This window comes from Rattus norvegicus, chromosome 9 (assembly GCF_036323735.1).
Source record: "Rattus norvegicus strain BN/NHsdMcwi chromosome 9, GRCr8, whole genome shotgun sequence".
Taxonomy (NCBI): domain Eukaryota; kingdom Metazoa; phylum Chordata; class Mammalia; order Rodentia; family Muridae; genus Rattus; species Rattus norvegicus.
In genome coordinates, this window is record NC_086027.1 from 18,785,783 (window position 1) to 18,801,398 (window position 15,616).

General features: G+C 46.4%; 1 protein-coding gene across 1 annotated transcript in view; it reads right to left on the reverse strand.

Annotated features, from left to right (window-relative positions):
• The window catches only part of Kif6 (kinesin family member 6), a 296,865-nt gene that overhangs the window by 211,858 nt on the left and 69,391 nt on the right, over positions 1 to 15,616 (reverse strand). The window contains exon 6 of the mRNA XM_006244480.4: positions 6,056 to 6,185. Within this exon, the coding sequence (XP_006244542.1) occupies positions 6,056 to 6,185 (130 nt within the window). The remainder of the gene's footprint in view (positions 1 to 6,055; positions 6,186 to 15,616) is intronic.

The window sequence follows — 15,616 nt, forward strand, 5'->3', positions numbered from 1 at the left end:
GTGTGTGTGAGAATGTGTGTGTGTAGGCATGTGTGTGTGTGTCTGTGTGTGTGAGAGTGTGTGTGTGAGTGTGTGTGTCTGTGTGTGTGAAGGTATATGAGAGTGTGTGTGTAGGCATGTGTGTGTGTCTGTGTGTGTGAGTGTGTGTGTGAGTGTGTGTGTCTGTGTGTGTGAAGGTATGTGAGAGTGTGTGTGTGAGAGTGTGTGTGTGTGTGTGTGTGTGTGTGTGTGTGTGTGTGTGTGTAGGCATGCCTATACATATGAATGCAGATAACTTTGGTCTCCTGCAGTTGGAGTTAGAGGCAGTTGTGAGGTACCTGACATGAATACTGAAACCTGAACTTGGGTCCTCTTAAAGTTCAGCAAGTGCTCTTAGTTACTGAGCTGTCTCTCCAGTCCCAAAGAACAAATTACAGTACAAAACAATAAAACACCGTCTAGTCATAGCAAGATTCATCTGAGAATATGGCACACATAAAAAGCTCATGACATGAAAAGATTGATCAGACATTACAAGAACAAAATGAACTAAAAGAAATAGATAAAAGGAGAAAGTGTTTGCGCAATATGCGATAAAAAGTTATTTCATCACTACCGATTCCTTCGATAATTTTTTGAGTGTTGTTTTTGTTTTTGTGTTTGTTTTCCAGAGACAAAGTCTCTCTGTATAACCACCCTGGCTGTCCTGGAACCTGCATTGTAGACTAGGCTGGCCTCAAACTCACAGAGACCCACCTGCCTCTGCCTTCTAAGTGTTAGGATTAAAGGCATGTGCTTGCATGCTCAGCAAAGAACCATGCCATATATATATATATATATATATATATATATATATATATATATATATATATGCTCTCTCTGCATGTACACCTGCATGCCAGAAGAAACCTTCATAGATGGCCATGAGCTATCATCTGGGTGCTAGGAACTGAACTCAGGACCTCTGGAAGAGCATCCAGTGCTCTTAACCACTGAGCCATCTCTCCAGCCCCATTACTTTTTAACTGAGTGACTACTATAGAGCAGGCCATATTTCTAATTTTCATGGACATGGGCTCTGTAAACAAGACATGGGTGAGTATGTCAGCCAGACATACCAGAACACTCCATGAGAGAAGCAGGGGGAAAGCACAAGGGCGAAGGATGTTCAGAGCTTACTAACAGCAAGGATTGGTAGGGGATGAGAGGGCCCGATGGGAGAAGGGCCTTGCCACCAAGTCCAAGGAGAAGAGTTGAGTCCCCAGGATTCACTCAATGAAAGGAGAGAAATAACTTTGCTAGCTGTCCTCTGATTTCCACAGGCAACATACTACACCCACATATATACACACAAAATAAATAAAAATGTTCTGTGAAAATAAAAAAGAATTTAAAAAATTATCAAACACTGAAAGTGTAAATTGCAACAGGCTTTTCTTGTTTTCCTGCCAACTGGAGACCTTGGGGATGCTGGGGGATGAGGAGCAGAGGCAGCATGGGCCAGCTCACTCTTCCGACCTTTGCTAACAGCTAGGTGCAAGCGCTACCCACCTCAGTGAAGTTCCTCTCAACTCCCGAAGCCCAGGACTGCAGCTTAAGTGCTGTGGGATGCTTTGGTCCAGGTTGACCCTCTACCATGTATGGGTGCAGAACAGGGGTGGGGCCGGTCCAGAAAAATGCCAATAGACTTAGCAGGGACCGAGGTGTCTGACAAGAACATACAGCATGCCTTCTCCAAATATGCTGGACTAGTTGATGGGAAAAGCTCAACTACGAGACTCGAGATACATCAAGTCACCCCAGCTTTTGCTGGGGTAGGGCTGGGGGTGTGATCACTCACGGTTCAGCGCATAAAACATTCACACTCACTTGGGGAAAAATTAACTGCAGGTCATAATCAAGTATTATTCAAAGTAGTGGTAGGATTGCAGAACTTAAGACTTCCAAATAAAGAACTGGTTTTAACAACATTTCTGTAAGAGGCTGGATACCAAAGAAAAGCAAACTCCACCTTGTGTCCTACATATCTGGACTTTGTTTTGCAAAAGTTTTCTGGTTTCCATGACAACCTCTAGAGATGTCTGTGCAAAAGGAAACTGGGATCTCTCTCTCTCTCTCCCTCCCTCCCTCCCTCCCTCCCTCCCTCCCTCCCTCCCTCCTTTCTTCCCTCTGTCCCTCCCTCTTTTTCTCTGTCTCAAAGAAATGATTAGTGTGTTCTTTTTATCAGGGGAAGCTCGTTCTATGCTGACAAATTGCATTTTGACAGCTAGCTCGTGATCCAAGACAGGCGTGTCAGGAGCAGAATAATAAGGAATTTTCAGGAGCTGGCAGTCTGCATTTATAGTTTTATGTATGAGTGGTCGCTTTCATTGAATTTGAGAGATAAACGGAAGTGCTAAATACTTGAAATACTTCTGAGATAATTCATAAGTACATCCATGCTTGAAATAGCTGACAGATGTCGATGTGATGACTGTGGTATGAAGGGACACGAGCTTCTGAGTCAGAGGGACAGGGGCGGAGCCTGGCATCCGCTCAGCAAGCTGGGTGAGCTTCAGCAGGGCATGGAACCCATTCGACCTCAGTTTCCCCCAATAAAGTAAGAGCTAGAAATACTACACAGGTAGGTGATGGCAGTGGATGGGTGGTTAAGGGAGCTTGCTGCTAACACTGATAGCATGAGTTTGATTCCCAGTACCCACATGATGTCTTCTGCCCTTCACATGTGTGTTCTGGCATGTGCACACATATGTACAAACACACGCATAAATGAAAATGAATAATAAATGATATTTGTAAAGATGCATGTAAAGTGTCTACTACGACGTCCAGTCTATTGATCAGGCAAGGCTATGACCACTGATTTCATCAAAGGGTGAGGACCTATCCAACACTCACTGCAGACAGAACAATGGCAAGAGCCTTCCGCAGGCACGAGTCACCCGTGAGGGAGGTCAGCACTGAGGCAGTGCCAGCCTCCTCTGCTTTCTCATGGGCCCATTTGCATGCTGCCTCTCCTGGTCGGCTGTTGTTAAACCTGTGTACAGAGATAGTCAGATTCTCCCTAGTCTTTCCTCGTTTACCTGCACTCGTCCTTAATCCGCCTTTAGTCTTTAATCCAATTCTTGAAAACAGTAAGAGTGTACCAGATGACGTCATGGGCAAAACATTGAAGCTCTAAATACAAACAGGAAACAGAAAACTTGTGCAGACTTTCATCCAGTGAGGGAATCAAGTCAAAAGTCCTTAAATACATATGTCCCATAAGCACCAGCTAAGGTGGTCAGTGTACCTAAACTATTCAGTCAGTAAATAAACAGCAGTGGCAATGGCTCAGCAGGTGTGGTGCTCTGAATGAAAAGGGCCCTTGTATTTGAATGCTTAGTCACCAGGGGGTTTGAAGGGGTAGCCTTGGAGGTGTTATCACAGCAGGCAGGCTCTTCTAAAAGCCAACACCATTCCTGTTTGAATCCTGTTGTCTCTGCCTCATGACTGTTATCTCAAGATGTGAGCACTCAGCTGACTGCTCTAGCACCACACCTGCCTGCCTGCCTGCCTGCCTGCCTACCTGCTGCCTGCCTGCCTGCTGCCTGCCTGCCTGCTGCCTGCCTGCTGCCCGCCTGCCCGCCCGCCTGCTGCCTGCCCGCCTGCCCGCCCGCCTGCCTGCTGCCTGCCTGCTGCCTGCCTGCCTGCCCGCCTGCCTGCCTGCCCGCCTGCCCGCCTGCTGCCTGCCTGCCTGCCTGCCTGCTGCCTGCCTGCCCGCCTGCCCGCCTGCCTGCCTGCCCGCCTGCTGCCTGCCTGCCTGCTGCCTGCCCGCCTGCCTGCCTGCCTGCCTGCCTGCTGCCTGCCTGCTGCCTGCCTGCCCGCCCGCCTGCTGCCTGCCTCCCTGCCTGCCTGCTGCCTGCTGCCTGCCTGCCTGCCTGCCTGCTGCCTGCCTGCCTGCCTGCCTGCCTGCTGCCTGCCTGCTGCCTGCCCGCCTGCCTGCCCGCCTGCCTGCCTGCCTGCCTGCCTGCCTGCCCGCCCGCCTGCTGCCTGCTGCCTGCCTGCCTGCCTGCTGCCTGCCTGCTGCCTGCTGCCTGCCTGCTGCCTGCTGCCTGCTGCCTGCTGCCTGCCTGCCCGCCTGCTGCCTGCCTGCCTGCCTCCCTGCCTGCCTGCTGCCTGCTGCCTGCCTGCCTGCCTGCTGCCTGCCTGCCTGCCTGCTGCCTGCCGCCATGCTCCCCTCCACTCAGAAGGTGGAGCGGGGGATTACTGGACTAAAACAGCTATCTGAACTGGCTAGATCGGCAAGTTCTGGGCTTGGGTGAGAGATTCTGCCTCAATATATGAGGTGGGGAAAGAATGAAGAAGACACTGACTATCAGCCTCTGGCCTCCAACTGCATATGCAGACATTCAGGTCAACACACATGTAAACACACATGCATATGAAAATCAGTAAGAAAAAAATCAACAAAACTATGGGCCCACATAGTAAGATGTGGACAGCATATCTTCTAGGGCCTTCTAGACCTAGGTCTATCACTTTCGTGTCTAAGGACACGTAGCAGAAAACAGGTCACTCAATGGAGACTCCTCTTTACCTCCCACCAGTTATCAGCATCATGAAATACGGCAGTCTGAGAGCAGGACTTAAAGTCTCAGGGCTGGAGAGCTGGCTCTGTGGTTAAGAGCAGTTTTGGTTTCTAGAACCCGCAGGGCAGTTCACGACCACCTGCAACTCCAGTTCCAGGAAATTTGACTTTCCTGGGTATCAGTTATGCACAAGGTGCACAGACATGTGTGCAGGCAAAAGAGTCATATACACAAAATAATAGTTTATAAAAGTTAAAAAGAAAGTCACAACGACAATTGAAAGTGCACCTGTTCTCACACTGCCAGCTCCACGCTCACCATCACCTCCACCACCGTGGTCACTACTGACACTACGTGTATTTCCTTCAGTCCAGTGACTGAACGGAGCCTCATGACCCCCAGCCCTGCTCAGTAGCTGATTCAGGTATGAGTCACTCCCGACTGCTACCCAAGGGCTCTCAAGACATAATGAGGGAACCCAGTTAAATCTGAATGTCACATAAGCAAAGGATGCTTTCTTTTTCTTTTTCAGTATAAACGTGTCCTAAATGTTGCCCTGGAACATACAACACATAACTTCCTGTGTTCCATGGTATTTTCTGAGTGTTTTACAAATATTAACTCACCAACTAAAAGAAAATACACAGTGACATAAACACATGCCACCAGACCAGCAATCTGAGGGTAGGAAGAATGAACTGTGCCTTATACTTTTCGATTTGAAAAAGGAAGCATCTTATAATTAAGATGTTTTACAGGCTGCCACTGATTAGATGCAAAACAATCTGTGTTAAATTAAAAAGCAGAAAAGTGAAAAGTCAGACAGTGTGGCAAAATAGAGAGCAGTGGGCTGAGAACAACAAGGTCTAGGCGTCCTTGTTCAAGGAACCTGACCTTGAATAGATTGCTTTTGTGTGGAGGATGATAGCTCTATACTGTGAAAGGGAAACGAGAAATCTTCAAATGTAATATATTTTCAGCTTCCTATCTTTATACCAAAATCAAGAATTGACACCAAGTGTGGGGGGCTGGATCCTCACAAAGAGTGACTGGTAACAAGAATGTAGCTCGCAAAACAGTTTCTAGTCCGTCACTGTGGGGAAGTCATAGTGGTGGGAACTCGAGACAGCTGGTCACATTGCACCCAAAGTCAGGAAGGAACAAGGAAAATCAAATGCACATGTGTTCCTGCTTGCATGTGCTCAGCCTAGAGAATGATGCCACCCACAGTAGGCTGGGGTTTGCCCTACTGGCAGGGACAGAGACAATCCCAATACAGGCAACCCCTCACTGGGACTCTCTTCCCAAATCATCTAGGTGATATCAAGTTGAAAATTACAGCTAACCACAGTAGGTAACCCAGGGAAGATCTCATTTCCCTGGATCTAGGTTTCCTACACTGCAACGTGCAATCCAGACAATGTCATTATGAAGCTCTTTGTGGCCTCCACATTCTATCCTGTCTCATGATCTTGGAAAAGTTGCTTGAGAGAGATGCCTGTTACCTCGGCGATCATCCTGTTGGTGTCTCCCAAGAAGAGCAGGTTCAAAGCTTCCTCCTCAGTTGTTGCCTGATGAAGAGACAGGTTTTTCAGGTGAATGTTCTGATCAGGGTCCTCCAATATTGTCACTTTCCTGGGGGTCGTGAGGGGGGCAGTGAGAGAAGAAGGTACTGGTGAGAAGCATTAGAAGTATGACAACAAGCAAATGTCTAGAAACCAGCTAGTAGAGCGTGCTGAACAAGACCCAGGAGGCACCAGACACCCCTGGATCAGCACCCAACACCGACAGCCCGTGGGCCTGTGGGCAGTGCTGCCAGACAGCGCTGAAGCTGGGAAAAGTATTTCAACCACCCAGCCGAGAAACTGCATCAGTGCAATCTCCGGGTCACGAAACCTCAGAGTACACACTCACCCTATCCGAGTAAAAGAGCAAGCCATTAACTCTCTGCCTCTGTATCAGGAAATGAAGTGACACCATCGTCTTTTGTTTGTTTGTTTGTTTTTGTTTGTTTGGTTGTTTGTTTGGTTTTGGTCATAATTCAGTTTCTTAAATGGGCAATGCACTCAACTTTCCATTCGGTGTCTTATCTTGCCTGATGGACATGACCTGACTCATCGGCTTGCATATGAGAGAAACCCAGGTAATTATCATCCTTCCTTGAGAGATTCTCCTGGACTTTTCTCATCAAGGTGAGAAAAACAGCCAAGAAATTCATGACGAAGACTTACCTTGTCCATCAAAGCCATTTCGTAGTCCTCCTCCCTTTATGACAAACTTTTTCTTCTATCACATCTTCTGCTAGAGCCTTGGCTGTCTACCACATCTACCTGTACAGTGACCTTAGGGCTGCCCCAGAACCAGCCTCGTTCCTCCCAACCCTGAATCCAGAGATGGCTGGTGAACCTTCTCTCCTGGTCCTTTCCCAGATATCCTGCAGTGAACAAGATTTGGAAAACTTCCTCCAATCTTGCTCCAAAAACCTACAGATTGGAGCCATGGAGTGACTAGAGAGAGTTCCTTTCCAAGGTGCTGTGTATCATTCATGCATTTTGCCAAAGAGCATCTCTGGGAGTGTTTCACTTGCTTCAAACTTTAAAATGGTGATGTTAAGCAAAGGTTAGTACTATCTGGGACACTTCATCTTTAAAGGAAAAGCAAATGGACACACCATTTCCTCACCGTAAAACCTTATTTACAGGGGACAGGGTTGATAAAGATACCCTACGTTAAGACTGAGCATTAAAATCTTTTTTTCTCGGCATGTTGACCAACTATACTTCTTTGCATTGACTGCTGCCCACTGCAAAAACTAGCATCTCTGACCAAAGCTGAGAGCAGCTCATGTGTTTGGGTATCCCCATAAATATTGAAAGGGCGGCTTCACTGAATGACCATTTCACAAATTAACAGTAGCATGTTCTACTAGAGACCATGACCTCAGAAATACAGTCTCAGGCAGGACTTTCCCTCCTGAGAAATGGGTCTTAAGTCCAATCAGAAGGTGGTTACTCCAATAACCACCATACTACTACTGTGTCAGTGGCCACATCCTGTCTGGAGGGCTGGCATTGCATCATGCAAAGTCCATCCCTGAGAAAGACCACTGAAGATTTTCCTACCACAACAGCCTGCTTAGTGTCTCTAGACATCATGAAAGCTAGCCAGCAGGAAGGATGTTTCTTGACCAGTTTGAGACTGGTTTTTCTACGTCCTGCAAACAAAATGTATTAGGTCATCAGCAATAGGGTCTTCACAACCAAGAGCATACACAGCACTAAATAGACTTCGTGGGTCATCAAAAAAGACATGAAGTCTGGAGGTGACACACTGAGGAAAAGATGGATGAGTTGGAGGAAGGAAATCTGGGATGTACTTTACATTATATAGAAGCATGCAGTGCTTAAGGATACAGAAGAGTTATTTTTAAAAATAAAATATGTGAATAAGGAAAAAACTTATTTGGGATACGGTTACCTTTTAAATGAAGATTTTTCAAATACCATAATTACATTTTTTTCCATTTTTCAAGGAAGTTTCTGGCCTTTTCATATGTAATTTGTGGGCACTTAAAATACAACCGCAGTAGGAAATGTAACTGGCCTGGCACATCTGCAGGCAATGTGTCCCTGGAGGTGTGCTCCTTTCCTGCAGAGGACTCCACTGCAGACCCTTCCTTCCACAATACCCACAAAGATGGAAAAACTCCTTTCCCTGGATGGAAACACATATACTTTATTTATATACTTTAATAAGACTCAGAAGTGAGCATATTGAAAATGCCCAGGAAGTCTGAATTGACATGGATGAGTTGTGTTCTATTCTGAGGAGCTTCCTCATGCCTTAGATTTTGACTCAGACCAGCTCAAGACACTTTGAATCAATTCGTCCTCCAGGGACACGGAAGATGGGATTCTCTCTGACCTCCAGGTTCACCTATGGAGGTGCGAGACGTGAAGTAATATTTGAAGGTGAAGTCAGAAAATAAGCAATGAGATGGCGAAATATTAGAAGTGAAAAGGGGAAAGGATTCAGGCGCTGACCATGAAGGAAAAGAATTCCTCCAGCACCAGCCTAAAGTGAATGGAGGATGAACAAGGAGAACTGAATCCCACTCCTTCCCTGCAAGAGCCCAGCAGCGGGGACACAGAGGAGGGGAGGGCAATACAAACTCACCTTCACTCCAGCCATAGCTGCAGTCCTAGCTTTACTCTTACAGCTGCCCTCACAATAATCCTGTATAACCAAGACACTAATCACATTCCTAGCCTAACCCTGGCCTTAGCCTGAACCCTAGTACTCACCAGAGTCCCGAGCTGAGTCTAGTCCCAAACCTAGTCCTAACTCTAAGCCTAGCCCTAAACCTTCCTTGAGCATTACCATGAGGAGCAGAGGCCATACCCACTGAGTTTCACTTTTCTCTGATCGCTGTCTGCTTTTGTCAACATTCTCCTGTCTATTCAAGTGTATGTGGGTATGAAGGATAGATGGCCAATCTTGCCTGACTAGTTTTGGGTGTGGATGATGGAAAGGCGAAACTGTGTCCTCCAGTTACATTTCGGGGACAATCTTCAATTTATCATATCTTATTACTATTCATAATAGGCTGTGCATAGGATTAAAATCTGATGCATTATGGGAAAGATTGTGTACAACAGAGAGAAATGATTATATAACCTAATATGCCAATCAAAATAGAGACCTACCTTCCCTACACTCCTAGTAACCATCTTTTCCTGCTCTTGAGCCTCAGGAAGGGAAGGCCCAGGCAATAATTAGTGCCCTTGGGGCTCTTCACGCATGTGGCCTGCTGTCAATCTTGGCGGTGTCCTTTTATGACTATTGCTTTGCTAAGAACAAAGTCACCTTGCATCTAATGCAAATCTGAGTGAGCCCTAATTTTCAATTCTTTGGGTAAAGTGCCAAGAACCTGAAATGCCAGACCCAGACCCAGGCCACCGGTAATTCATTCTTCATAGGAAGGTTCTACTGGTCATTTAGCCCATGGGTAAAGCAAGCCACATAATGTTGACCACAGCAATAACTGACTCGGTGGGGTATCCAGCTAAGCACCCACAGGGCTTATTTCATCGCTACATTAAAAAAGAAAACGTTTTGAGAGGAAGTCTCGACGTCTGGGTTCTCTGCCACTGTGCCAGTTAAACAGAAACTCCAGCATGCACTGAGGGGTGTAGAGCAGGCTCACTGCAGAGACCAGCCGTTGCTGTCACTGATTTAGGGTTGTGTCTGGGTAGAGCAGTGACAGAAGAGGAGAGAGGAGAGAAGTGTTAGCTCTTTGTTGGTACCTTGGGAGTGAAGTTTAGACTCTTCATGGCTTTCACCTCTAATGTGGCTACTCTGGACCAATCAAATGCCTACATTACTGCTGGGTGCTGGTCTGGCTTTGCTGCCTTGGTCAAAATCCAATTAGCATCCAATTAGCATGTACCTGGTTTTCCTCCAGGGTGGTTTCAGCTGTGTGTTATAACTTTGCTGTCTTTATGTCTCAGAATTGTTTTGTTTTTGATGCTGTGTTTCTCGTATCTTCTGACTGTTTGTCTATAGAGGTTTTGAAAGGCAGGCATAGGTGTTGGCTGATGTTGAAGACCACGGGTCTCTTGTAGTCTGCTCAGTACTCATTCACGGGCATTCTAGAAAGACTCCATCTGCATCTGGTGCTGTCATATTTACTTGTTGGTTTGTTTTTACTGAGACAGAGTCTCACTATGCAGCCCTTGCTCACCTGAAACTTGCTATGCTGACCAGGCTGGCCTCGAGCTTACAGAGATTGATCTGTGTATGCCTTCAGACTTCTGGAATTAAAGATGTGTCCCACCATGCCTAGCTTCCCGCGCAGTCTTTGAGCCTGCCCCCCTCCTCTCTCTCTCTCTCCTCTCTCTCCTCTTCACTGAGTTTCTCCTGGGTTCTGCCCCTCCCCTTGGATTGATGTTCACTGCCTGGCCTGCTCCCGCTCAGTCTCCCAGGAGCTCTTCCTGCCAGCCTATCAGCCCCGCCCCCTCTCAGGCTCTGGAAACCATGCCTAGACTCCCTCTCACCTTGGATGCTAACTGGGATATGAGAAGGGTCTCAACTCCACAACTGCTGGCGGCATTGTTAAGGTTGGGGAAAAATGAAGATCACTGGTAAATGTTTTTTCCCAAACTGCTTCCTTCCCCGGCCCCTCTCCTTCATGCTCCTTCTCACACAGTGGTCATTATTTCCTCAGCCTCTGCCCAGCCCTCGCTTCTGACTACAATTTTTACAGGCCTGCAAGAGGACTGTATTAGTGTTTCTTAAATAAACATTCTACTTCCAGGATGGAAACCCACCAGACTATTTATTTGATTCCTTGGAGAGGGCCTGTGAATAGTTTCACCACAAAATGTTTCTAAAATGTTTAGATTTTAAGCAAAAGTCAGCGATCGTCCTGAGTTGGACACCTAAGTGGAAAAGTTCTGCTAAGTGTACCCAGCCTGCTTAATGATGGGGAAGCAACAAGCTTCGTATTTTCTCTATAAACACAATCATTTCCATTTGGCTACTCAGAAGGAATTTGTAGGCTCATTGTAACTTACTGGAAGGCACAGGAAGAACAATAGCCAAGCTCTTGCTCTCAGTAGTGGAAGCCATCAATGAAAGAGCTGCTCCGCCGCATTCCAGCATTGTCTTGTTGGACAGGAAGTTCCCAGAAGTTACAGGCATGAATATGGACCCCCGCTTTCATGGTACAGACAAGCGCTACCCTGTGATTTCTTCTTTTTCTTCTTTATTTTAATGTCAACTTGCAAAGGTTCCATTCAATCATACAGGTTGTGTACTGCACAATAGCCTTGTCCACAGACTGCCACTCCCTTCAGGAATTTATGGCTGCTGTTATTGTTTTGGTTGTTAGGACAAGTGTCTATTAGAGAGCTGTGCAGTATCTTTTAGCCAAGATTCCAATGCTGGATGCTAGAGTCTACTGATTCTTTTTGTGGTTTTGTTGTTGTTGCATTGTGATTAATTTTATGTGGTGTGTTATGTGTGTTGTGTGTGTGTCCCAAAGAGGCCACAAGAGGCCATCAGATCCCCCTTGGAGCTAGAGTTATGGACATCTGTGAGCTACCCAACATGGGTGCTTGGATCTGAATTTTGGTCCTCTGAAGGATCAGTAAGCACCCTTAGCCACTGAGGCATCTCTCCAGCCAGAGATTCTTTTACAGTAACAGCCATGAAAATCATCACAGTCTTAAATGGTATGCTTTCCATTTAGGAAGACTAAAATTAACCAAAGGAAGGTGTCTATTTTCTGTACAGCTAAGACCAACAGTTCTCCTGTTTTGCCTCAGGAGACGCACTTAAACTCTAACTACTGTCCCGTTATAGCAAGGTGACATGAGGCACTTTCAAAAGCATCTTCTATTCTCATTTAAGATTACTTAAATATAGAATAGACTAAAGACATAATGTGCATGTTTGTGTGCATATCTAGATATAAGCATATGACTGGTTACATTTAAAAAATTACACACTTCAAGATAAATGTAGATTCCTATCAGCTGCAGGAAAATCTCACAAATCTGGAGCCTATTTTTCCCCATGACAGCAACTTTTTAAAATGATTTTACTTTGTGTGTGTGTGTGTGTGTGTGTGTGTGTGTGTGTGTGTGTGTGCGTGCATGTGTGTGTGTCTATCACATGTATGCAGGCACCTGCAGAGGCCAGAAGAGAGCACTGGATTCACCAGAACTGGAGTTACAGGTGGTTGCGAGCTGCCATTTCTGTAAGAGCAGTCAGTCCATGCTCCTGATCTCTGAGCCATCGTCTCTAGCCCAACCCGCCCCCCAGTGAGAAAGCCTTGTGAACTGTTAACAAATCACAGGCAGGACAATGGAATTGAGAGCGCGTTATCATACTGTGCTGCTGTGTGATTATGAATATTAACAGCTTTATACTGCCTGAGATCTCACTGTATCCACAGCTGAGCAGTCTTCAATGACTGAGGCTGGTCCTGTACAACTCCCCCACCCTCTCTCTGCCTGACTGCTCTGCTCCAGGGCTCTGTTCTCCATTTCCAGCATCCTGGTAGAAGAAGGTTGCAGAAATGGAGTCAGGCAGCATAGGTGAGGTTTCCTGGAGACTCATCCCAGTTGCTGGCTATGTTGGTTTCTTTCTGCTGCTGCTGAATTGTTTCTGTGCTAAACATATTAGGAGGTCATCCTCTGTGCTGTGAATTCTCTGGGATTGGACATCTGTATAGTATCATATATTTACTGCAATCAAACCACCTAATCATACAGACTGGTTCCACCGACTGATTCCTCTGTTGGCCACCCCACCTTCCTTCTTACGCACTAGCACACATGATCACATTATTGTCTATAACTGTGCCTTTTCCAGAATGTCAGCTAGAAGGACGTGCAGGCTTTCTTAACAACCCTTGTGCTGGCAATATGCCTGCAGGCGTCTTCTGTGACTTGGGGTAGCTTCCCCTGTGTCAACAAGCAGGGACAACACTGCGTGGATATACCATAGTCTCCTCCTCGTCCTCTAGAGGAACATGACGGTGACACACACTCTGGGGCAAGCATTAAAGCAGCTACTCTTTACACGTGAGAGCGGGCTTTACACCTGAGAGCGGGCTTTGCGTGAATCTAGGCTTGCAGCTCATCTGGGTAAATATCGAGGCGCATGACTGCGATGAGGTGAGATGAATGCTTGGCTTTGTAAGATGCTTCTGCCTCCCAGCTGTGACCATATCTCAGCAGCAGTGAGAATTTCCATTGTTTGCAACCTCGCCAGCCTGCGGCATTGGCCGACCCTGGGACGCTAGCCACTCTTGTGGGCACACAGTGGCCCCTCGGTGTTGTTTTAATCACAGATGGCGCTGAGCTTGCTCACATCTGCTAACTTTTCATCTGTGTCTTTAGTCTTTAGAGATATGGCTGCTGAGGTCTTTTGTCCAATTTTAAATCGTCCATTGCTTTATTCTTACTGGCTTTTAAGAGGTATTGAGTTATTCTGCATATAAATCCAGTTTTATAGCTGTGTTATCTTGTGTGTGTGTGTGTGTGTGTGTGTGTGTGTGTGTGCCTGTGTCTGTGTGTGTGTGTGTTTTGCCTGCAATATATGTGCACAGCGTGCATACAGTGCCTGCGGAGCCAGGAAGTGATGAATTCCCTGGAGTGACAGGACGTTGTGAGCAGACAAGTGGGAGCTGGGAATCCAATTCAGTAACTGAAAGAGCAGCCAGAGCTCCTGTGGACGGAGCCGTCGCTCCAGCTTGGGCTCTGAATTCTTTATCAAGTAGGTGTTGTATCATTGTCTTTGCATGCCTTGTCTACCAGGCCTTCTGAAAGAGCCTTCCACTGAACAACATGCAGATTAATTTTAACGAGGTTCAACCTATCAGCATTTTTCTTTCATGAATTTTTCTTTTGCTGTTTTATCTAAATACTCATTGCCCAATGCAGATTCACCTAGATTTCCTTCCATGTCATCCTCTAGATTCTTATTTTTGAATTATGTATTTAGGCCTATGACTGCTTTCATTAACTTTTGTAGTGGGTGTAATATATGTATGTGTATGTGTGTTTATTTTATCATTGATTCATATGTATGTATATGTCTCTGTGTGTATGTGCACGGAGTTTACCTCTAACCTGGGTCAGCAGTGTCATACTGTAATGAAAGACAAGCCACTGAAGGCTAGTCTCTCAAGCCCATGACATCGCCACCAACACCCAACCAGACTGAGAGCTGCTATAAATTCCACACATGCTCATGGATGCAGAGGACACGGGAAGAATGCAGCTCAGATGCAGAGGACACAGGAAGAATGCATGCACATGGATGCAGAGGACACGGGAAGAATGCAGCTCAGATGCAGAGGACACGGGAAGAATGCATGCTCAGGTGCAGAGGACATGGGAAGAATGCAGCTCATGGATGCAGAGGACATGGGAAGAATGCATGCACATGGATGCAGAGGACATGGGAAGAATGCAGCTCAGATTCAGAGGACATGGGAAGAATGCAGCTCATGGATGCAGAGGACACGGGAAGAATGCAGCTCATGGATGCAGAGGACACGGGAAGAATGCAGCTCATGGATGCAGAGGACACGGGAAGAATGCATGCTCAGATGCAGAGGACATGGGAAGAATGCAGCTCATGGATGCAGAGGACACAGGAAGAATGCAGCTCATGGATGCAGAGGACACGGGAAGAATGCATGCACATGGATGCAGAGGACATGGGAAGAATGCATGCACAGGGATGCAGAGGACACAGGAAGAATGCAGCACAGATGCAGAGGACATGGGAAGAATGCAGCTCAGATGCAGAGGACACGGGAAGAATGCAGCTCATGGATGCAGAGGACACAGGAAGAATGCAGCTCATGGATGCAGAGGACACGGGAAGAATGCATGTTCAGGGATGCAGAGGACACGGGAAGAATGCAGCTCGTGGATGCAGAGGACACGGGAAGAATGCAGCTCAGGGATGCAGAGAGCATTCGGAGAATGGAATCACTCTCCATGTTCTTTTCAGGTGGGGAACATTAAGAGTTATCCAGATCACTGTTCTTGTGTGAAATGGAGAAAAATCACCAAGAAAGTTTCACACTGTGAACATCACCAGTCCTTGAGCTCTAGATGTTAGACAGTAGAAGATTGATAAATGGTATTTGACCCACTTCCTACACTGTATAAAGAAACAGAAAATGAAAGAATCTGTGTAAGACTCTAGCTGAAGATTTTTGTTTCTACTACGTGCGTGTATCCTATTACTTAGAGAGTGATGTCTTTTCTCATCCTGACCAAACCTCACACTGTACAGTGGACCCATGGGCATGATTTGGGCTCTGCACCTCCTCGTCTCCCTCGTAGTTTCAACCCTTTGGTTTCAATTTAATAAGTAATTTTCTCTTTTTCCATTTTCATATGTGCATGTGTGTACAAGCATGTTTGCCATGTGTGGATATGCATGCAAATGTGCACCCATGCATGTGGCTGTGTGCAAGGTTGAAGTTGGGAATCATTCTTCATTGCTCTTCACCTTACTCACTGGGGGAGGGTCTCTTA